Raw genomic sequence first — 23,807 nt, forward strand, 5'->3', positions numbered from 1 at the left:
TAGTTGATACGTTAATTGTAATTATTGTTATTGTTGTTCTTGATTTCATTCATTACTTGATTATTACTCATGATAATTCTTGTCAAATACGAGTTGTACAAGTATTTTTCTTGGAATTTAAAAAATGGTAACTAAGTCTATAGCATGTAAGTAACAAGAATGTATAAATTATATTATTTTTTTCGTAAATATTAACGAATCTACAGTAATGTTCCAACATTCGAACATATTAACAATCTATTTTAACATGATGATTATTAAAATTTTCTTACATTTATCACAAAAAATCTATCCGGATATGCACATGTGTTATTTGATACATGTTCATTTAAAGCCTAAAACGTTTAACAAAAATGAATGTTCGTTTTGTTTCACCTTCAAATATTTCGCAAAATATATCCATTACAGAGTTCTATTTTTTTTAATTTCATTGAAACAATTCACATTATTTTAACAAGAGCTTATATATCATATAATATTTAATTGACAAGTGTATTCTATCTTGTTAATAGAACAATAAAATATTGACGCTTCAAAGAATTTTATGATATTATTTTTCATGTGTATTTTATTTTCTATACAGCGATTAGTACTAATACATGTCATCAAAAGAATAAAACCATGAAGCATGTAAATAGCATTTTAGATAATTCACATTGTTTTTCTTATAAGAGTTATTTTTTAAGATATTTGATATCAGAATTATATTTAAGTTTTCTTTTATTATCACTTGGAGTTGAAATTATTGCGACTTTTTAGCAATCAAATTCAATTACAAATAAAATGCTTCTGTCGCCACATCCAACAATTAACCTATTTCTTCTCCCATCGAAGAACATACTGACTGGTAATTTCAAACCAGAATCTTTCCCAATCAGTTCTCCGAGACATTTACCATCCCTGTTGAACATAACGATGTTTTGTGATTGATATCCACATAGAAATACTGTTCCATCGTCATCTTTACATACACCTCGAGTATTCTTCAATCTACTGTCTCTCAGCTCTCTGATGACCACACCATCCTTGTTAAGACAAACAGCTCCATCAGAGCTATCTGTCACGATCACTGTGTCAGAAGTGACAGACATATGCTGAACATTGGATTTAAATATAGACTTCCCGTTTTGATCCTTGACGATAGATTTTAAAAGATAAGATGAAGTACTGTATACGTTAACACAATTTGAGGCTGATGACCATAGATCACCACAGCACATTGTTAATCCAAACTGTCCACCGTTTTTTATATCTATTGTCTTTCCTTTGGACAGAGGTGAGCCAACAGAAAATAGTTGAATTCTATTGTTGTTTAATTTCACAGCCACTTCACTGTTACTAACACTACATATACCTGTAGTTCTTGCATGAAAATCATAGACGTTTTCGACACTATCATTACTGTCGAGTCTTTTCACTTTGTTATTGTAATGATCAGTCAAAAGGATCGTATCATCAGGAAGTATGCAGATATCAGATATGCAACATACCCATTTGTCATTACTCAGCTTCACATTGATCTCTTTCGTTGACTTTATTGTGTACTGCCTCTGTTTCAATTCCTGCTCATCCACAATTCCAGTTGTCACCTCACCTATAGAATTTGCTTTGGTGATGATGTCCGTCAGCTCTTTATTTACAGTAAAATCGATAAATTTTGTACCTTCTGCCTCACCTTCTGTTATAAAAGTGTTTGCATCTTGGACTGTTTTCTTCACCAATTTCATCCGGACAAATTGCTGCTCTAAGTCCAGACTGTCAATAGTATGTAGTTGTTCCTTGGTTTGTTTTAAGTCTTCAGCTGTGCGACCTGATACACTGATAGCAGATACGAGTTCCTCCTTCAATGTAGAATATTTATCATTTAAACATTTTGCTGTCTCTCTTTTCAATGTTCTAATATGTTCCATAAGTTTTGTCACTGTATCATCTAGTTTCCCTTCAATAGCTTCCTTCTCTTTCTCTATTGCAGTAACATTTTGTTTCTGTTTAACTGTAAGTGACTTCACCTTGTCTTGTACAGTTTGTGTCCCATCTAATAGCGATTGAATCTCCGCCTGAGTGACACATTGTTTTGACACATCTTCAATTGTGTTTACTCCGTCACAAGACCTACAATTTGTAATTAAAGTACAATTTAATATGAAATTTTGATTAAAAAAAGAGCAAAAACAGAATCTCTAAAGACCGCCCAAAACGGCAAAACTGAAAAGGGTCGGTGTGATTGGGCCTGTTCATGTAATGGTATTGCAAGCTACCGTCCAAGCCCCTAGCGCACTTTATAATGAATAAATATTTATGTTAATATATTGACAGTACACAGTGCCTTTGCTAAAACCTTTCAGAGAATAACTTTTCCATTTTGATTTTCTTACAAGGAACAGTATGCGTCTAATCTATCAACATTCTTTAAATATAATTTTCATATTCATTTGTGCGTTCACAATTCAAATTTTACCGGAAGTATTTTTGATTCCTAAATGTTCTTAAAATATGCTGTATATGATTAAACTGGAGGCTACGGAACTTAATCAACCATTTGATTAACATAACGTCATAAAAGAAAGCAACTAGTATGTTTTAAAATTATAAATACTACAATCATTACCTATGTTCTGTTGCAATACACAGGAGACAGTACACCATATCATGTGTAAGGCAGTACATTTCAATTTCTCGGTCTGGATGGAAAAGACATTTAATCCTGGAAACAACAACACCTTGTTTAGCATCCCTTTTATCCAGCAGTTTATGTTGCTGTGAAGCCTTGAGTCGACTATGGTATCTTATACATGTTTTACACAGATATTCTTGACACTCAGGGCAATACTTGTCAGCCTCCTCTCTAATATTGTCTTTGCTGCAAGGTGTACACGTGAATTCATAATCTGCATCAGAACCGTCTTTTAACGATCTGTCTGCCATTCTGGAATAAACTTTTTTTATCTATTCTAAATCTTTATCTTTCTTAAAAGCTGAAGTGTACAATATTAAGTTGTTTATCGAATGAAATTAAATACAGAAATTCTTTACAATATAACAATTGCATCTTGATAAAAAGATATTCTATATACATGTTTGATAGAGGCTATTCTAAATCACACACATCTTTACTGTGTACATACATTTTATTCCCTCCTATCCTGTTATGAACAATATCTACGATCTTTCTTCGAGACCAGTGATTTTGAAAGAAAATATTTTACAAGACCCCAAAAATAGAAGCATGCACTTGATAATTCCTTGTACAGGTATTTTAATATAAGAATTATTGTAAAATACAGAACTTTGCTTATTCCTTGCACAATAATTATTGTAAAATACACTCGATAAATCCATAAACAGGCTTTTTTATGAAATTTTGTTATGTATTATACAAAGATCATTAACAACCTTATTAAACTTATGTTACAATTTATCTCAGTTCTTCTAATTTAAGTGTGACTCTTAGTAAGACTAATCTTATGACAGATAATTTTAATGCATTTTGCCATTTTGTACAGTATTTTAATGATATCGAATAACAATTTATTATAAATAAGAAGACTTACGATAAATGCTTACCTTTGTCTTCTTTCGTTTAGTTATAAAATACATCCTTATTTCTGTTATGATCGTGATACGGTGTAAAGGGTAATGAGACACTGAATTATTTCATTACTTGTCTAATATTTCCCTTTTTAAATAACACAAATAAGCAACAAACATACTATTGTATACTAGTATACATTGTTTTCTTTTAAAGGCCTCAAGGATAACATTAAATAATATATACAGTTATACACATAACATTCAGCATAACAATTACATAGAATTAATTCTGATACATGTTTCATTGACTGGCTGTATTTCAACTTGTTGAATAAAACTTCTAAACATACTGAGAAGAGACTTTATTCTATTTCTCTATTTCAAAATAAAAACTTTAAGTTATTTTTAACGTTAATCACGTTAAAATTCAAATCTACATAAACGAATATTTGATATATCTCACTCCAATATTTGGATGCATAATTTTTTAAAGTTAATTATTTACTGTAGTACACTTGAAATAATTTTTCAGTTAATATGTACATTCGATAGGAACTTGAAATTCTATCAATATTAACAATAATATCAAAAGAATATCCCCTAGCTATTCTATGTATACTATATAGGGGATTTTTCTTGGATATATTAACGTTAATATTGATAGAAAATCAAGTTACTGTGGTAAAATCATTGTAATTGACCTACTGTAGAGGCTACTGGTGTATGCAGTATATACAACCAATAAACCACGGTTGCATTAAATAAACAGATCAGAATTTTTCTATATATAACACGTATTTACAGTATCACACTGAAGTGTCGTCTGCTTTGCTATAATCTTTATTCGGTGTGGAGCAGAAAATATAAAACATGAAACAAATCAACAAAAATACATACAGTACATACCTTTTAGTTTCGATTTCACTAAACATCGTAAAACGCCTTCAACAATCAGGGTTATTAGAGAAGTCAAACGCCACTAAATTGTTTCCTTCCTTATTTTTATGTAAAACCGACTTTAAAACCGACTTTGATAAATGATGGGCATTTTCAAAGAGATTCAGTTTAGGAAATAAAATATCCTACACTATTAACTAGATTTCTTACCATAGGTATGATAAGGAGAATTTGAAATGTTTCTATATAATCAAACGAAAAGTCGGCACGCCGCAGCCGGGACTCAAAATTGTATTTTTTACAATTAAAACAGAACTTAAAATATTGAAACAATAAATAATATTGCTTTCCTTGTTCATAAAATTATAAAAAGTTTATATAAAAAGAGAAAATAGATAACAAAGTGTGTTGTAGACACAGCTAAAATATATGAAAAACTGCTTTGAATATAATTTGTATTTTGTGCTGGATGCCTTAATTCAAACAATTGTTGTTGTTTGTTGACTCTGAATGTAATTATTAGTTGTCAAGATGTTTAATTGATTTTCTTAAAATAAACATCTCTTCCAATAAAACTTCATGTTACAAAGGAAGTTACTGAATCAAAATTTATTATGTTACATGTTTGCCCTGTAAAATGATTTACACCTATTTTTGTTATCTCAAATCTCCTGACTGCGATAAGGATACATCAAATAACATAAGTATCTAGATAAATGTCAGGTTCCTTCTTTATATTCCCCTGTTATAAATAATCATTGTATATATAAAGGTTCTTTTAATTATATGAAATATAGCGATTACATATGTCACTTTAATTCTGCGTTGTTATTAAATGTTGCAAAAAATTTACTAAATTATGAAACAAATCCATTATTCCCTGCGGTCTCCATTCCCTGCGGTCTGAAGACCGCAGGGTATTGGTACGCGTTTAACTTTTGAGGCATGGAGGAGCACGTGACCTGTTTTCGGTACATGGAGGAGCATGTGATCTGTAAACCGTACATGATTGGTTAATTGATCTTTTCGAAAACCTAGCTAAATACCGTTTGCCGGTAGGTTACGGAATTAGTCCGAATTACACCTTATTAACAACAAAAAAAATATTACGTGATATTTCTAATTTTCTATAATTATTTTACCGTTTAAGGTGGAAAAACTTGAATGATGTGTTTGAAAATTATCAATGTTTCTTTAATATTTATCTAAAATTTTTCAAACAATTTTTTTTTTATACTGAAAATCTACAAAATTAAAATATTCGTAGTGGCAACTGCCATACTAAATAGAGATGTTTTCTGCGTAAACTTGTGTGTTTACTTTATTTTTTTGTCCGGAATTACTCAGAAAATGGTATTTAATCATTTTCTTAAAAAAAGAAATAATTGTTTTATGTTCGACCTTCTCCGGTCTCAGGTCTTTAACGGTCACCAGTTTCCAAAGACCTTCTTCTATCTTGATCGATTATTGTTAACTATATTCCTGATACAAACGTTTATTTATCCCCCAAACAATGTTGAAAATAGTTAAATGAAATATCTTTATATCATTAAAAATGTTCCCCGCAGGAAACCATTTTACTTGTATATAATACTTACATGTTCTTGTTTTGTGTGTAAACTCTTATTAGTCGTTGTTAAATCATCACAGTGTTAATGGTAACCACACACATTTATTTAATTAAAAACCTGTTTGTGAAATTAGCAATATTTGCTCCAATTTATTATCCAATCAGAGAGGCAAATTTTTCAACATGATTGACAGCAATATACATCTTTTAGCGCTAGAAATGTATCAAGACTTCTAACAACATTGCAGATGTGCGCACATAAACTGTAAGCAAGTTACTAAATTATATCTGTCAAAAAGCGTTATGGTTCTTACGAACGGCATTTTCTAAAATGTGACCTGTCTATTTATTTAATTTCAAGGTCAGTTCTCTAATACTTTTTTTTAATTATGCCCTAGACAAAAATTTAGTATGAAAGTTTACAGAGGACACTTTACTAAGTATATGTTAGTGTTCATCCGTGCTGTTCTACAGAAATTAGAAAGTTCGACGGGAGCGATAGCGACAAGTTTATAATTTCTGTAGAACAGCTACGAATCAATACTATCATATTTCTCACTGGCCATAGCTTTCGCAGAAGCGGTGGGTCCATCGCAGCGGCAGTGGAGTATTCATCGCAGACGCGTTGGATAAAATATGGCCGTTTGCTGTTGTCGATAAATTAAATTGATGAATTTTGTTTTATCTTTTGCTGGAAACACTTAGTGAGACTGGGGCCCACGTATGTACTCTTTAAACTTGTTACACGCACACGGTGCAATTCATTGCCGTTTATGCAAACACTTTTGTGCAGTTTGACGAGGGGACGCCACTTTTGCCTAATTTTGGTTAAAACACATACAAATGTGTGCAAAACGACCCAATAATACAACCGCATCACATCGTATGAATAATACTTTCACAAAAGAACCATATTTTTGGAAATTATTATTGGCTGTTTATTAAATAAATGATGATCATGTTTCATGCTAAATATCTTAGCTCCAGCTCTTAGGGTTTTTTTTTCAAAATTTAAGTTTTCCTATATACATAAATGAAAAAACAATGACCCCCCTGGGGCTACATTTAAACTCAAACATAGATAGTGGACTCAATTTTGATGATTTCACAATAAAATTATTTCTGTATGCTGACGACATGGTTGTAATGGCAGATAATATCGATGACCTGTAACGAAGCTTGGATAATTTAAAGTCGTATTGCGATAAATGGGGATTAATTGTCAACACGGAACAAACAAAAGTGATGGTTTTTAGAAAGCGAGGTGGTTTGCAATTAAACGAACAATGGACATATGGTGATACTCAACTTGAAATAGTAAAGAACTTCAATTACCTTGGCGTAGAATTTGACTCTAACGGACTTTTTCATTACAATGTCCAGTTACTTGTTGTGAAAGCGTTAAAGGCAATGAACAGACTCAAGAATTTCATTTAACACCTAAGACTATGTAACATCTTTTTGACGCTCTTGTTGGGTCGTCAATACTTAATCATTCGGCTGAGATACGGGGATGTACAATAGAGAAAATAAGAATCCCTAAAGAGAACTCAACTTGGCAAAATTAAAAATGTAAGTAGTTCGAAACAGTTCATTTAAAAATTTGTAAACGTATACTTAAGCTAGTAATGCTGGTGTTTACGTGGAACTGGGGCGCCTTTCATTGTTTATTAGAAGGTTTGTGAAAATGATACAATTCTGGTTTAAAATCATACATTCAAATAACTGTGTCGTATCGAAAATTTATTAATTGCTATTGTTGCGGCGGGAAGTCAAACTAGGTTTCTGTTGTAAGGAATATTTTGTTTTGTTTGTTTGTTTGTTTTGCGTTTTACAACACATCAACACAGTATAGGTCATATCGCGACGTTCAAGCTTTACTGGTGGAGGAATACCTCAGGTGCCCTTCCCTGCATTATTTCAGGCACGAACGGGCACCTAAGTAGAACCACCGACGTTCCGTAAGCTAGCTGGATATCTTCCTCAGATGAAAGAAACCAAAGTCCCTGTCGGGATTCGAACCCACAACAGTGAGGGACAAGTGGTTTTAAGTCAACGACCTTAACCACTCGGCCACGGACGCCCCTAAAATATTTTGTACTCTTATTGTTTTGGATATATATGGGAAGACCAGTTGAGTATTTATGCAAAAACATTTGTTCAAACATTGAAACAGAGATTGATAGACACCTTTATACAAACCTGGAGAAGTGACATAGAAGACAATAGATATAGAGATTCTTTAAGTAGAACTGGAAATAAACTTTCAGACATATCATCACTAAGTTCCGTAAATGCGCTCACAAATTACAGATTGAAAGTGGACGATATGGTCAACAAAGAAAGTATGGCGGTGATAGACTCTGTGAAATCTGTTCAGCTATAGAGACGTTGAAGACGAATATCATTTTATTCTCATGTGTCAGAAATACAATATTTTAAGGAAAAGATATATAGACAGATATTTTTATAAAAGGCCTAACATGCACAAACTACTACAGCTACTGTCAACTCAAAACAGCCTAACTTTAAATAATTTAGCAGATCCTGTATGTTGTGATTGAGGTAGTATACCACACTTAAGTGAATTTACATAATTATGTTTATATAATTATGCTTATAAAACAATTTTCAAACATCGAAGAATATTTAAAATATGTACTGCAGATATTTGTACATATTATGTGTTCTTATTAAAATATATGCATTCAATTCTTATTGAAAAATTTGACTTACACTTTAAAGAAAATATTTTTTCTATTTCCTCCCTTTATTTACATCAAATGTTTAATTCGGTAATATCTTTAAAAATAATGCTTTTAGGAACTTACAAAATTGATTAACCTTAACTTGAGCATCACATTTATTATATAAAACCATAAGAAAATTGTGTAACAGGATCTTTAATTGTGCTTTAATGGTAAGACTATCATAAAATAAGTAAAGCGAAAAGCTACACCTATAAATCAACTCTTATTGAACGAATAGTTATACATACATGTACATCATAAACAAAGCTCTTCATTAAATTTAACACTTAATAAGATCACTCTCTAATATAACTTTTAACTTTGTGATATATGTATAATATATATGCTGTGTATCTTTAATTGCACATGTAAGATATGTTTACTTTGAGTTTTTGATAATGAATTGTAATCATTATTGTTGTGGACGAGGAGCTATGCTCAAGTCCAAAAACGAAATAAATATCCTGTTTTGTTCTGTTCTATAATAATTGTTTTACACCGTTATAGTGGACTTGACCACCGCGTCACTAAATAAATATTCTAAGCACGCAGTATAAATAGTCACGCAATAACATCCGGATTACTGTGTATAAGTAGGTTATTTGACAACATAAAAAGGCAGGCTAAATGATAGATCCATATGAACCTTCTGAGACAGATGCTAAAAAATCGCGTGCGTGTAATGGAAGATTTCATTTCTTTTTTCTTTACTGTGGACATATCAACTAATTTTTTTTACAAAAAAAAATATAATTGTTTTTATTTCATGAAGATATTTTACATTACATAGATGATTTCATGAACTTTTTAAAAATCGAAACCAAGCCATTGGATGACAATGATGCCTGAAGTTGTACAGAAATATTTGGTTTCCAAATTAGAATAAAGGAACGATTACAACTTCTTCTCATGCTTGAAGTGTCATAATCAGAACTTGTGAAATACTGTAGATTTGGATATTTTTGTGTCACAAAGATTTCGCGAAAACTTGCCTATATGACCTTTTTTCGCGAATTCGTCAATTCAAAAGGTTGCATATGTTCGCAAATTAGCAAAATAAATAATGTTTTTTTCAAACTCATGAAATTCAAATGCCTCCATGCCACAGTGGATATCTCTGTTGCCAGTTGCGTTTTAGCGATCTGAGTTTGATTCTCGATCACGGCTCTTTTTTTAATGATTTATTATTTCAAGAAAGTTCAAAGTTTGTTTGGACTGTAAAACGAACGTATAACGATTCTTTATCAAGAAAGTAATGAAAACAAAAGTAATAACTGAGTAACTCCTACCACTTCAATTAGCATATAACCATTAATACATAATAAATAGGTATGACCACTTTATACTTTTTATAGTTCGTATGTCATTTGGAAAAATTCAAAATAGTATGATTTCACTCAAGTCTTATTCTTGTCTGATTTTTACGAGTAGGTACAAGTATTTTTCTTGGAAACTGAGTCTATAGCATGTAAGTAACACTTGTGAATTTGACAAAATGTATAGATTATTGTATTCCTTTTGTGAATATAAACGAAAATAAAAATTCCCTATCTACAGTAATGTTCCGACATTTCAAACATATTTAAATGACAATCTAACTTAAGATCATGATTATTAAAATTTTCTTACATTCATCACACAAAATCAATCTGCAATTGCATATGTAAATTTAATACATGTTCAATTCAAGCATAAAACGTTTAAGAATGATACATGTTCCTTTTGCATCATCTTCATAAAAATCTCAGAATCTGTCCATTACAGAGTTCTAATTTTAAATTTAATTGCAACAAATGACACAATTTGAGAAAGATTTTATATCATATTATATATAACTGACAGGCATTACATCTTTTTTTTATAGAAGAATGATAGTGTTACAAAGATTGTTCTACAAAAGTTTAAAATATATTTTTTAATTAACGTTTCTATTTTCTAAACAGCGTTTAGGACTAACGCATGAGCATCGAAAGACTAAAACAATGTCGCATGCAAATAACATTTTAAATAATTCTCATATTGATTTTATGACACGAGGTTTTCAGTTGATTGAAAACGTCAATATAAACCAAGTACTAAACAACATTGATAGTTATTTCGCATCTATAGCCAATAAATACATTAGATTTATTTCTTAATATTGTAAAACATCTCAATCCAGCAGAAATTTCTTTTAAGGAATTTACCGGTTAGAAGTTTAAGAATTGCGATCTATCTTAAGCAAATTCAATTACAAATAGGGTGTCTTTGTTGCAAAATCCAACAATTAACCTATTTTTTGTCCCGTCGAAGAACATACTGACTGGTGTATTCAAGCCAGAGTCTTTCCCAATCAGTTCTCCGAGACAGTTACCATCACTGTTAAACATAACTATGTTGTTAGATCTGAATCCGCATAGGAATACCGTTCCATCATCAGCTACACATACACCTCCGGTAAACTTCAATCTACTGTCTCTCAGCTCTCTGATGACCATACCATCCTTGTTAAGACAAACAGCTCCATCACAGTTATCTGTCACGATCACTTTGTCAGTAGTGACTGCCATATGCTGAACTGAGGATTTAAATATAGACTTCCCGTTTTGATTCTTGACGATAGATTTAACAAGATTAGATGATGTACTGTATACGTTAACACCATTTGAGGCTGATGACCATAGATCACCACAACACATTGTTAATCCAAGCTGATTACCGTTTTCTATATTTATTGTCCTTCCTTTGGACAGAGGTGAGCCAACGGAAAATAGTTGTATTTTATTGTTGTATAATTTCACAGCCACTTCACAATTACTAACACTACACATACCTGTAGGCCTAAAATCAGAACCATAGACGTTTTCGACACTATCATTAGTGTTGAGTTTTTTCACTTTGTAATTGTAATAATCAGTCAGAAGTATCGTACCATCAGGAAGTCTGCAGATATCAGATATGAAACATTTCCAATTGTCATTACTCAGCTTCACATTGATCTCTTTCGTTGACTTTATTTTGTACTTCCTCTGTTTTAATTCCTGCTCACCGACAATTCCGGTTGTCACATCACCTAAATAATTTACTTTTGTGAAGATGTCCGTCAGCTCTCTATTTACAGTAAAATCGATAAATTTTGTTCCTTCTGTCGCACCTTCTGTAATGAAAGTGTTTGCATCTTTGACAGTCTTCTTCATCAACTTTATCCTTACAAATTTCTGCTCGAAGTTCAGACTATCAATCAATTGCAGTTGTTCCGTAGTTTGCTTCAAGTCTTGATCTGTCCGACCTGATACACTGAGAGAAGACACGAGTTCTTCCTTCAATGTAGAATATTTATCATTCAAAAATTTTGCTGTCTCTCTTTTTAATTTTCTAATATGTTCTATAAGTTTTGTCTCTGTATCATCTAGTTTTTCTTCAATAACTTCTTTCTGTTTATCTATTGCAGTTACATTCTCTTTCTGTTTTACTGTCAGGGACTTCACAGTGTCATGCACATTCTTTGTCTCATCTAATAGGGCTTGAATCTCCGTTTGGGTTACGCTTTGTTTGGACAAATCTTCAATCTTACTACATCACAAGACCTACAATATAAAATGAGGCCGGAGGTTATTTATGATTAGAAAATATAATTTAAATGTCAAAAATATGTATTTAAGCTAATCCTAATTTAATATTAATCACAAGAGCAGTTAATAATCTCCTAACACTACAGGCTACATTCGATCTAAAATTGATATTGATGTCTTAATTACATGATATATATATATCATGTAATTAAGACATCAATATATATGTAGCAGAAACAAAATCAGCCAAAACTAAACCTAGCTTCACAAACAAGACTACTTGAAATGTTTAATATGTTAACTATAACCAGTACCTATGTTCTGTTGCAATGCACATCGTACAATAAACCATATCATGTGTTTTGCAGTACATTTCAATGTCTCGGTCAGCGTGGTACTGGCATTTAGTCTTTTTCACATGTAAGACTCGATTGGCATCATTTTTATCCAGCAGTTTATGTTCCTGTGAAGCCTTGAGTCGGCTATGGTATCTTGTACATGTCTTACACAAATATTCTTGACACTCAGGACAATACTTGTCAGCCTCTTCTCTAATATTGTCTTTGCTGCAAGGTGTACACGTGAATTCAAAATCTGCATCAGAACCGTCTTTCAACGATTGAAAATTGCTCCCCTCTGTCATTCTGGAATAAATTATCTTTTTATCTAAGTAAATCTATTCACTGAAAGCATCAGATGAATTATACAATATTTAGTTTTTTATCGAATGGAATGAAAAACCGAAAACCTTAACAATATATCAACTGTATCTTCATAAAAAGATATATGTACAATGCGCCCATATCCATGTTTGAGAGATGTTTAAGTTTTTCTAAATCAGACATGTAATTTACTATAAATGAGATTCTCTCCCATCCTGTTTGTAAACAATACCTACGATCCTTCTTGGGGCCCACAGATTTTGAAAGAAAATATTTTCACAAATACATATAGATAGAATCATATGTTCTTGATAAGTAATGGTACAATAACATAAGAATTATTGTCAAGTACACTCGATAATTCCCTGTACGGGTATTTTATGAACTTTGGTATGTAAACATATATCATAAACAACTTTTTTTATCTCATGTTACATTTTAATAGTGATTTTCTTGAGACTAATCTTAAAACAGATTATTTCAATACATTTGACCATTTTGTACAGTATTTTAATGATATCGAACAATAATTTATTTATAAATAAGAATACTAAAGATAAATACTTACCTTTGCCTGCTTTCGTTTTTAAAATTTTACTCAGTCCTTATTTATGTGCAATCACCTGATCGTGATACGTGTAAACGGTAATGAGACACTAATTTTTTTAATTTCTTATATCTAATTTTTCCCCTTATAAATAACATTAATAAGCACCAAACATACTATTATACATTTTGTTTTTCTTTTCTTTTAGGGTCCTCGAGGATAGCATAGCATTATTAAATAATATATACGCATAATATTCCGAATAACATTATTACATAGAATTAATTCTGATACATGTTTCATTGACTGTGTGTATTATTACATATTATTTCAACTTGTTGAATAAAACTTCTAAACATACTGAGAAGAGACTTTATTCTATTTCTCTATTTCAAAATAAATACTTTAAGTTATTTTTAACGTTTATAACGTTAAAAATCAAATCTACATAAACAAAAATTTGATATATCACACTCCAATGTATGGATGCAAAATTATATTAAGTTTATAACTTACTGTAGTACTCTTGAAATAATTTTCTCAATTAATATGTACATTCCACAGGAACTTGAAATTCTATCAATATTAACAATAATATAAAAAATACCCCCTAACTATTCTATTTATACTATGTTTTATTCATATTATCGTTGATATTGATAGAAGGTACAATCATAGTTATTGACCTACTGTGGAGGCTAGAGTGTATGCAGTTTATAACAAATAGACCACAAATTTATGAAATAAACAGATCAGAATTTGTCTATCTATAACACGTATTTACAAAAGCACACTGAAGTGTCGTCTGCTTTGCTATAATCTTTATTCGGTGTGGAACAGAAAATATAAAACATGAAACAAATCAACAAAAATACATACAGTAAATACCTTCTGGTTTCGATTTCACTAAACATCGTAAAACGCCTTCAACAGTCAGGGTTATTAGAGAAGTCAAACACCACTAAATTGTTTCCTTCTTTAGTTTTATGTAAAACCGACTTTAAAACCGACTTTGATAAATGATGGGCATTTGAGATTCATTTTAGGAAATAAAATATCCTACACTATTAACTAGATTTCTTACCATAAGTATGATAAGGAGAATTTGAAATGTTTATATATAATCAAACGAAAAGTCGGCACTCAAAATTGTATTTTTTACAATTAAAACAAAACTTAAAATATGGAAACAATAAATAATATTGCTTTCCTTGTTCATGAAATTATTAAAAGCTTATATAAAAAGAGAAAATAGATAACAAAGTGTGTTGTAGACACAGCTAAAATATATGAAAAACTGCTTTGAATATAATTTGTATTTTGGGCTCTGGAGGCCTTTATTCAAAACAATTGTTGTTGTTTGTTGAATCTGAATGTAATTATAAGTTGTCAAGATGTTTAATTGATTTTCTTGAAATAAACATCTCTTGCAATAAAACTTCATGTTACAAAGGAAGTTACTGAATCAAAATTTATTATGTTTTATGTTTGCCCTGTAAAATGATTTACACCTATTTTTGTTATCTCAAATCTCCTGACTTCGATAAGGATACATCAGATAACATAAGGATCTAGATAAATGTCAGGTTCCTTCTTTATATTACCCTGTTATAAATAATCATTGTATATATAAAGGTTCTTTTAATTATATGAAATATAGCGATTATATATGTCACTTTAATACTGCGTTGCTATTAAATGTTGAATGAAATTTACTAAATTATGAAAGCAACTCTTATTAGCCGTTGTTAAATCATCACAGTGTTAATGGTAACCACACACACTTATTTAATTAAAAACCTGTTTGTGAAATAAGCAATATTTTGCACCAATTTATTATCCAATCAGAGAGGCCAATTTTTCAACATGATTGACAGCAATATACATCTTTTAGCGCTAGAAATGTGTCAAGACTTCTAAAAACATTGCAGATGTGCGCACATAACAAACTGTAAGCAAGTTATTAAATTATATCTGTCAAAAAGCGTTATGGTTCTTACGTACGGCTTTTTTAAAATGTGACCTGTCTATTTATTAAATTTCAAGGTCAGTTCTCTAATACTTTTTTAATTATGCCCCAGACAAAAATTAAGTATGAAAGTTTACAGAGGACAATTTACTAAGTATATGTTAGTGTTCATCCATGCTGTTCTACAGAAATTAGAAAGTTCAACGGGAGCGATAGGGACAGGAGAATGTTTATCATTTCTGTAGAACAGCTACGGATCAATACTATCATACTTCTCACTGGCCATAGCTTTCGCAGAAGCGGCGGGTCCATCGCAGCGGCAGTGGAGTGTTCATCGCAGAAGCGTTGAATAAAATATATGGCCGTTTGCTGTTGTCGATAAATGAAATTTATAAATTTTGTTTTATCTTTTGCTGGAAACGCTTAGTGAGACTGGAGCCCAGGTATGTGCTCTTTAAACTTGTTACACACACACGGTGCAATTCATTGCCGTTTATGCAAACACTTCTGTGCAGTTTGACGAGGGGACGCCACTTTTGCCTAATTTTGGTTAAAACACGTACAAAAGTGTGCAAAACGACCCAATAATACAACCGCATCACATCGTATGAATGATACTTTCACAAAATAGCCATATTTTTGGAAATTATTATTTATTAAATAAATGATCATGATGTTTCATACTAAATATCTGAGCTCCAGCTCTTAGGTTTTTTTTAAATACTTTTTAAGTTTTACTATATACATAAAGGAAAAAAATATGAACCCCTGGGGCTACATTTAAACACAAACATAGATAGTGGACTCAATTTTGATGATTTCACAATAAAATTATTTCTGTATGCTGACGACATGGTTGTAATGGCAGATAATATCGATGACCTGTAACGGAGCTTGGATAATTTAAAGTCGTATTGCGATAAATGGGGATTATTTGTCAACACGGAACAAACAAAAGTGATGGTTTTCAGAAAGCCAGGTGGTTTGCAATTAAACGAACAATGGACATATGGTGATAATCAACTTGAAATAGTAAAGATCTTCAATTACATTTGCGTTGAATTTGACTCTAACGGACTTTTTCATTACAATGTCTAGTTACTTGTTGTGAAAGCGTTAAAGGCAATGAACACACTCAAGAATTTCATTTAACACCTAAGACAATGTTACATCTTTTTGACGCTCTTGTTGGGTCGTCAATACTTAATTATTCGGCTGAGATACTCAACTTGGCAAAACTAAAAATGTAAGGAGTTCGAAAGAGTTCATTTAAAAATGTGTAAACGTATACTTAAGCCAGTAATGCTGGTGTTTACGGGAAGCTGGGGCGCCTTTCATTGTTTTTTAGAAGGTTTGTGAAAATAATACAATTCTGGTTTAAAATCATACATTCAAATAACTGTATCGTATCGAAAATTTATTCATTGCTATTGTTGCGACGGGAAGTCAAACTATGTTTCTGTTGTAAAGATTTTTTTGTTTTGTTTGTTTGTTTGTTTTGGGTTTTACAACACATCGACACAGTATAGGTCATATCGCGACGTTCCAGCTATACTGGTGGAGGAATACCTCAAGTGCCCTTCCCTACATTTTTTCAGGCACGAACGGGCACCTGAGTAGAACCACCGACGTTCCGTAAGCTAGCTGGATAGCTTCCTCACATAAAAGAATCAAAGTCCCTGTCGGGATTCGAACCCACAGCAGTGAGGGACAAGTGGTTTGAAGTCAAAGACCTTAACCACTCGGCCACGAACGCCCCTAGAATATTTTTTTTTGTACTCTAATTGTTTTGGATATATATGGGAAGAGCCGTTGAATATTAATGCAAAAAGATTTGTTCAAACTTTAAAACAGAGATTGATAGACACCTTTATACAAACCTGGAGAAGTGACATAGAAGACAATAATGTTCTGTCGATTTACAAACATATGGAATTAGACTTTAGATATAGAGATTCTTTAAGTAGAATTGGAAACTAGAGCTATCACTGAAGGTGATTAATACCCCCACAAGCAACCATTACGTTTGAAAAATAAGTGGTGTGAACAATAGTTTGAAGTTAAACTATAATTTTTGAAGATTGAAATGAGTACAAAGAATTGCAACATCAACCAGGTCTTCAAGAAAGCTTCTTTTATCTCATTCCTAGCTCAATTATCGTCCGGAAACCATTTTTTCTATTTTTAGTAACGGTGACCTAGTCGTTGACCCAGGGGGTCCATATGCGCAATACCAACCCAGGTATTCATACAAGCTTGCTGTACACCAAGTTTGATTGGAATATCTTATTCTAGCTCAAGTTATCGTCCGGAAACCATTTTTCTATTTTAGTAACGGTGACCTAGTCTTTGACCCCAGGGAGTCCATATGCAATACCAACCCAGGTATTCATACAAGCTTGCTGTACACCAAGTTTGATGGAATATTCTTATTCCTAGCTCAAGTTATCGTCCGGAAACCATTTTTCTATTTTTAGTAACGGTGACCTAGTCTTTGACCCAGGGGGTCCATATGCAATACCAACCCAGGTATTCATACAAGCTGCTGTACACCAAGTTTGATTGGAATATCTCATTCCTAGCTCAAGTTAATCGTCTGGAAACCATTTTTTCTATTTTTAGTAACGGTGACCTAGTCTTTGACCCCAGGGGGTCCATATGCAATACCAACCCAGGTATTCAATACAAGCTTGCTGTACACCAAGTTTGATTGGAATAATCTCATTCCTAGCTCAAGTTATCGTCCGGAAACCATTTTTCTATTTTTAGTAACGGTGACCTAGTCTTTGACCCCAGGGGGTCCATATGCAATACCAACCAGGTTTATTCATACAAACTTGCTGTACACCAAGTTTGATTGGAATATCTCATTCCTAGCTCAAGTTATTCGTCCGGAAACCATTTTTCTATTTTTAGTAACGGTGACCTAGTCTTTGACCCCAGGGGGTCCATATGCAATACCAACCCAGGTATTCATACAAACTTGCTGTACACCAAGTTTGATTGGAATATCTCATTCGTAGCTCAAGTTATCGTCCGGAAACCATGAAAGTGGACCGACCGACAGACGGACCGACCGACCAACCGACCGACCGACAAGCTGACTCCTATATACCCCCCCTAAACTTCGTTTGTGGGGGTATAATAAACTTTACAGACAGCTCATCACTAAGTTCCGTATATGCGCTCACAAATTACGGATTAAAAGTGGAAGATATGGTCAACAAAGAAAATATGGCGGTGATAGACTCTGTGAAATCGGTTCAGGTAGAGACGTTGAAGACGAATATCATTTTATTCTCATATGTCAGAAATACAATATTTTAAGGAAAAGATATATAGACAGATATTTTATGAAAGGCCTAACATGCACAAACTACTACAGCTACTGTCAACTCAAAATAGCCTAACTTTAAATAATTTGGCAGATCCTGTATGTTGTAATTGAGGTAGTATACCACACTTAAGTGAAATTATATATGTGTATATAATTATGCTTATAAAACAATATTCAAACATCGAAGAATATTTAAAATATGTACTGCATATATTTGTACATATTATATGTTCTTATTAAAATATATGCATTCATTTCTTATTGAAAAATTTGACTTACACTTTAAAGAAAATATTTTTTTATTTCCTCCCTTTATTTACATCAAATGTTTAATTCGGTAATATCTTAAAAAATAATGCTTTTAGGAATTTACAAAATTGATAAACCTTAACTTGAGCATCATATTTATTATATAAAACCATAAAAAATTGTGCTACAGGATCTTTAATTGTGCTTTAATGATAAGACTATCATAAAATAAGTAAAGCGAAAAGCTACACCTATAAATCAACTCTTATTGTACGAATAGTTATACATGTATATCATAAACAAAGCTCTTCATTAAATATAACACTTAACTAGATCACTCTTTAATATAACGTCTAACTTTGTGATATATGTGTAATATATATGCTGTGTATCTCTACATTTAATTGCACTTGTAAGATCATTTTACTTTGAGTTTTTGATGATGTATTGTAATCATTATTGTTATGGACGAGGAGCTATGCTCAAGTCCAAAAAAAAATAAATATTCTGTTTTGTTCTGTTCTATAATAACTGTTTTACACCTTTGAAGTGGACTTGACCACCGCGTCACTAAATAAATATCCTAAGCGCGCAGTATAAACAGTGACGCATAGCATTTGGATTACTGTGTTTAGGTAGGTTATTTGACAACATAAAAAGGCAGGCTAAATGATAGATCCATATGAACCTTCTGAGACAGATGCTAAAAAAGCGCGTGCGTGTAATGGAAGATTTCATTTCTTTTTTCTATACTGTGGAAATATCAACTATTTTTTTTTACAAAAAAAATTATAATTGTTTTTATTTCAATGAGATATTTTACATTACATAGATGATTTCATGAACTTTTTTAAAAATCGAAACCAAGCCATTGGATGACAATGATGCCTGAAGTGGTACAGAAATATTTGGTTTCCGACTTAAAATAAAGGAACAATTACAACTTCTTCTCATGAATGAAGTGTCAGAACTTGTGAAGTACTGTAGACTGGGATATTTTTGTGTCACAAGGATTTCGCGAAAAATTGCCTTTATGACATTTTTTCGCGAATTCGTCAATTCAAAAGGTTGCGTATGTTCGAAAATTAGCAAAATAAATAATGTTTTTTTCAAACTCTTGAAATTCAAATGCCTCCATGCCACAGTGGATATCTCGGTTGCCAGTTGCGTTTTAGCGACCTGAGTTTGATTCTCGATCTCAGCTCTCTTTTTAATGATTTATTATTTCAAGAAAGTTCAAAGTTTGTTTGGACTGTAAAACGATCGTTCAATGATTCTTTATCAAGAAAGTAATGACAACAAAAGTAAGAACTGAGTAACTCCTACAACTTCAATTAGCATATAACCATTAATACATATTATCACACACCCGTGCCGATTTTGCGACTCCGTAAATATGGTATTGCACGGCCGTGCACATATTTTGACGTGACGTCATTAGCGTTATACAAACAAAGTGTAAAGACGCGCTATATGTTAGCGTTATACTATAGGCGCGTCAATGAAAATTGACTCTTATTTCACTTTAAACGGTCTTTATTTTTGGTATGTAATAAATAGAATATTAAATTCGTGTAAGTTCATTACTGAATTTATTGCACTCGTTGAATAAAATAATATTATTCAACTCGTGCAATAAATTTAGTATTGAACTTACACTCATTTAATATCCTCTATATACATAGGTATGACCACTTTATACTTTTTATGGTTCGTATGTCATTTGGAAAAATTCAAATAGTATGATTTCACTCAAGTCTTATTCTTGTCGGATTCTAACGAGTAGGTACAAGTATTTTTCTTGGAATTTAGAAATTGGCAACTTAGTTTATAGCATGTAAGTAACATTTGTGAATTTTATAAAATGTATAGATTATTGTATTCCTTTCGTGAATATAAACCAAATAAAAATTCCCAATCTACAGTAATATTCCGATATTTCAAACATATTTAAATGACAATCTAACTTAACATCATGATAATTAACATTTTCTTACATTCATCACACAAAATCAATCTGCATATGCACATGTAAATTTAATACATGTTCAATTAAAGCCTAAAACGTTTAAAAATAGTACATGTTCCTTTTGCATCATCTTCAAAAAAATCTCAAATTCTATCCTTTACAGAGTTCTAAATTTTAATTTAATTGCAACAAATGACACAATTTTTGCAAAATTTTATATCACATTATATACATGCATAACTGACAGGCATTATATTTTGTTTATAGAAGAATGATATAATAGTGTTACAAAGATTGTTCTACAAAACAAATATTTTTTAATTAACGTTTCTGTTTTTTATACAGCGTTTAGGACTAACGCATGTGAATTAAAAGACTAAAACAATGTTGCATGTCAATAGCATTTTAAATAATTAAAATATTGATTTAAAGACACGAGTTTTTCAGTTGATTGAAAACGTCAATATAAACCAAGTACTAAACAACATTTATAGTTATTTCGCATCTATAGCCAATAAATACATTAGATTTATTTCTAAAGATTGTAAAACATTTCAATCCAGCAGAAATTTCTTTTAAGGAATTTACCGGTTAGAAGTTGAAAGTTTTGCGATCTATCTTAAGCAAATTCCATTACAAATATGGTGTCTTTGTTGTAAAATCCAACAATTAACCTATTGTTTGTCCCGTCGAAGCACATACTGATTGGTTTTTTCAAGCCAGAGTCTTTCCCAATCAGTTCTCCAAGACAATTACCATCACTATCAAACATAACGATGTTGTTAGATGTGAATCCGCATAGGAATACCGTTCCATCGTCGGCTACACATACACCTCGAGTATTTTTCAATCTACTGTCTCTCATCTCTCTAATGACCGTACCAATTTTTTCAGACAAACGGCTCCATCAGAGCCATCTGTCACGATCACTGTGTCAGGATCGGCAACCATCTGCCCAACATAGGATTTAAATATATTCTTCCCTTTTTGAGCTCTGACGGTAGATTTAACTAGATTAGATGATGTACTGTATACGTTAACACCATTTGAGGCTGATGACCATAGATCATCGCAACACATTGTTAATCCTAACTGATAACCCTGTGTTATATCTATAGTCCTTCCTTTGGACAAAGATGAGCCAGCGGAAAAGACTTGTATTTTATTGTTGTATAATTTCACAGCCACTTCACTGTTACTTAAATAACATATACCTGTAGGGCTAGCATCAAAATCATTGACGTTTTTCCACAGTATCATTAGAGTTGAGTTTTTTCACTTTGTTATTGTTATAATCAGCCAGAAGGATCGTACCATCAGGAAGTCTGCAGATATCAGATATGTAACAATTCAAATTGTCATTACCCAGCTTCAAATTGATCTTTTTCGTTGACTTTATTTTGTACTGCCTCTGTTTTACAATCTGCTCATCCACAATTCCGGTTGTCACGTCACCTATAGAATTTACTTGTGTGATGATGTCTCCCAGCTCTTTATTTACAGTAAAATCGATAACTTTTGTACCTTCTGCCTCACCTTCTGTTATAAAAGTTTTAGCATCTTTGACAGTCTTCTTCATCAACTTCATCCTGACAAATTGCTGCTCTAAGTTCAGACTATCAATCATTTGCATTTGTTCTGTAGTTTGCTTCAATTCTTCAGCTGTTCGACCTGATACACTAATAGAAGACACGAGTTCCTTCTTCAGTGTAGAATATTTATCATTTAAACATTTTGCTGTTTCTCTTTTCAATTTTCTTAAATGTTCTATAAGTGTTGTCTCTGTATCATCTAGTTTCTCTTCACAAGCTTCATTCTGTTTATCTATTGCAGTTATATTCGCTTTCTGTTTTACTGTCAGGGACTTCACAGTGTCATGTGCGTTCTTTGTCTCATCTAATAGGGCTTAAATCTCCGTTTGGGTTACGCTTTGTTTAGAAACATTTTCAATCTTGTTTACTCCATCACAAGACCTGCAATATATAATGAGGCCGGAAGTTATTTATAATAAGAAAATGATTATAATTTAAATATCTCATAATACATATTTAAGCTAATATTAACTTAATATTATTTACTACAGCAGTTGAAACATAATCTGCTAAAACTACAGGCTACATTTGATCCGATTCACAGAACTAAATTTCATGATATGTATAATGTATATATACATGTAGTAGAAAAAAAAACAGCCAAAAGTAGACCTGGCCTCACAAACAATACAACTTGAAATGTTTATTATGTTTACTATAACCATTACCTATGTTCTGTTGCAATGCACATTGTACAATAAACCATATCATGCGTTTTGCAGTACATTTCAATGTCTCGGTCAGCATGGTACAGACATTTAGTCCTAGCACAATGTAAGCCTCGATTGACGTCATTTTTATCCAACAGTTTATGTTGCTGTGTAGCATTAAGTCGACCATGGTATCTTGTACATGTCTTACACAAATATTCTTGACACTCAGGACAATACTTGTCAGCCTCTTCTCTAATATTGTCTTTCCTGCAAGGTGTGCACGTGAATTCATTATCTGCATCAGAGCCATCTTTTAACGATTGAAAATTGCTCCCTTCTGCCATTCTGGAATAAGTTATTGTTTTATCTATTCTAAGTCTATATCTTTATTGAAAGCTGAACTGTACAATATTTAGTTGTTTATCGAATGAAATTAAATATTGAAATTCTTTACAATATAACAACTGCATCTTGATAAAGATATTCAACGCGTCCATATCCATGTTTGAGATAGGTTATTCTAAATCACA

General features: G+C 31.9%; 2 protein-coding genes across 2 annotated transcripts in view; both read right to left on the bottom strand.

The window, feature by feature from the left end:
- LOC132712708 (uncharacterized) overlaps positions 1-13,072 on the bottom strand; it is a 34,757-nt gene extending 21,685 nt beyond the window's left edge. Inside the window, exon 1 of the mRNA XM_060695123.1 lies at positions 12,614-13,072. Within this exon, the coding sequence (XP_060551106.1) occupies positions 12,614-12,942 (329 nt within the window). The 5' untranslated portion in view covers positions 12,943-13,072. The remainder of the gene's footprint in view (positions 1-12,613) is intronic.
- Positions 538-2,948, bottom strand: LOC132712707 (E3 ubiquitin-protein ligase Midline-1-like). Its single transcript, XM_060695121.1, has 2 exons — positions 2,609-2,948; positions 538-2,112 (listed from the first exon to the last, which is right to left on the bottom strand). Exons 1-2 carry the CDS (start codon positions 2,923-2,925, stop codon positions 756-758), a joined length of 1,674 nt encoding a protein of 557 aa, XP_060551104.1. The 5' UTR covers positions 2,926-2,948; the 3' UTR covers positions 538-755.
- Positions 13,073-23,807: the final 10,735 nt, after the last annotated feature.

The sequence above is a fragment of the Ruditapes philippinarum genome, unplaced genomic scaffold (genome assembly GCF_026571515.1).
Source record: "Ruditapes philippinarum isolate M1 unplaced genomic scaffold, ASM2657151v2 ctg3285_1_1_1_1, whole genome shotgun sequence".
NCBI classification, from domain to species: Eukaryota; Metazoa; Mollusca; class Bivalvia; order Venerida; family Veneridae; genus Ruditapes; species Ruditapes philippinarum.

Excerpts from the sequence above, each read along its gene's own strand:
- LOC132712707 (XM_060695121.1), bottom strand. The coding sequence starts at position 2,925 with ATGGCAGACAGATCGTTAAAAGACGGTTCTGATGCAGATTATGAATTC. Across the intron at positions 2,113-2,608 it reads TGTATTGCAACAGAACATAG|GTCTTGTGACGGAGTAAACA; the intron begins GTAATGATTGTA and ends TACAAATTGTAG.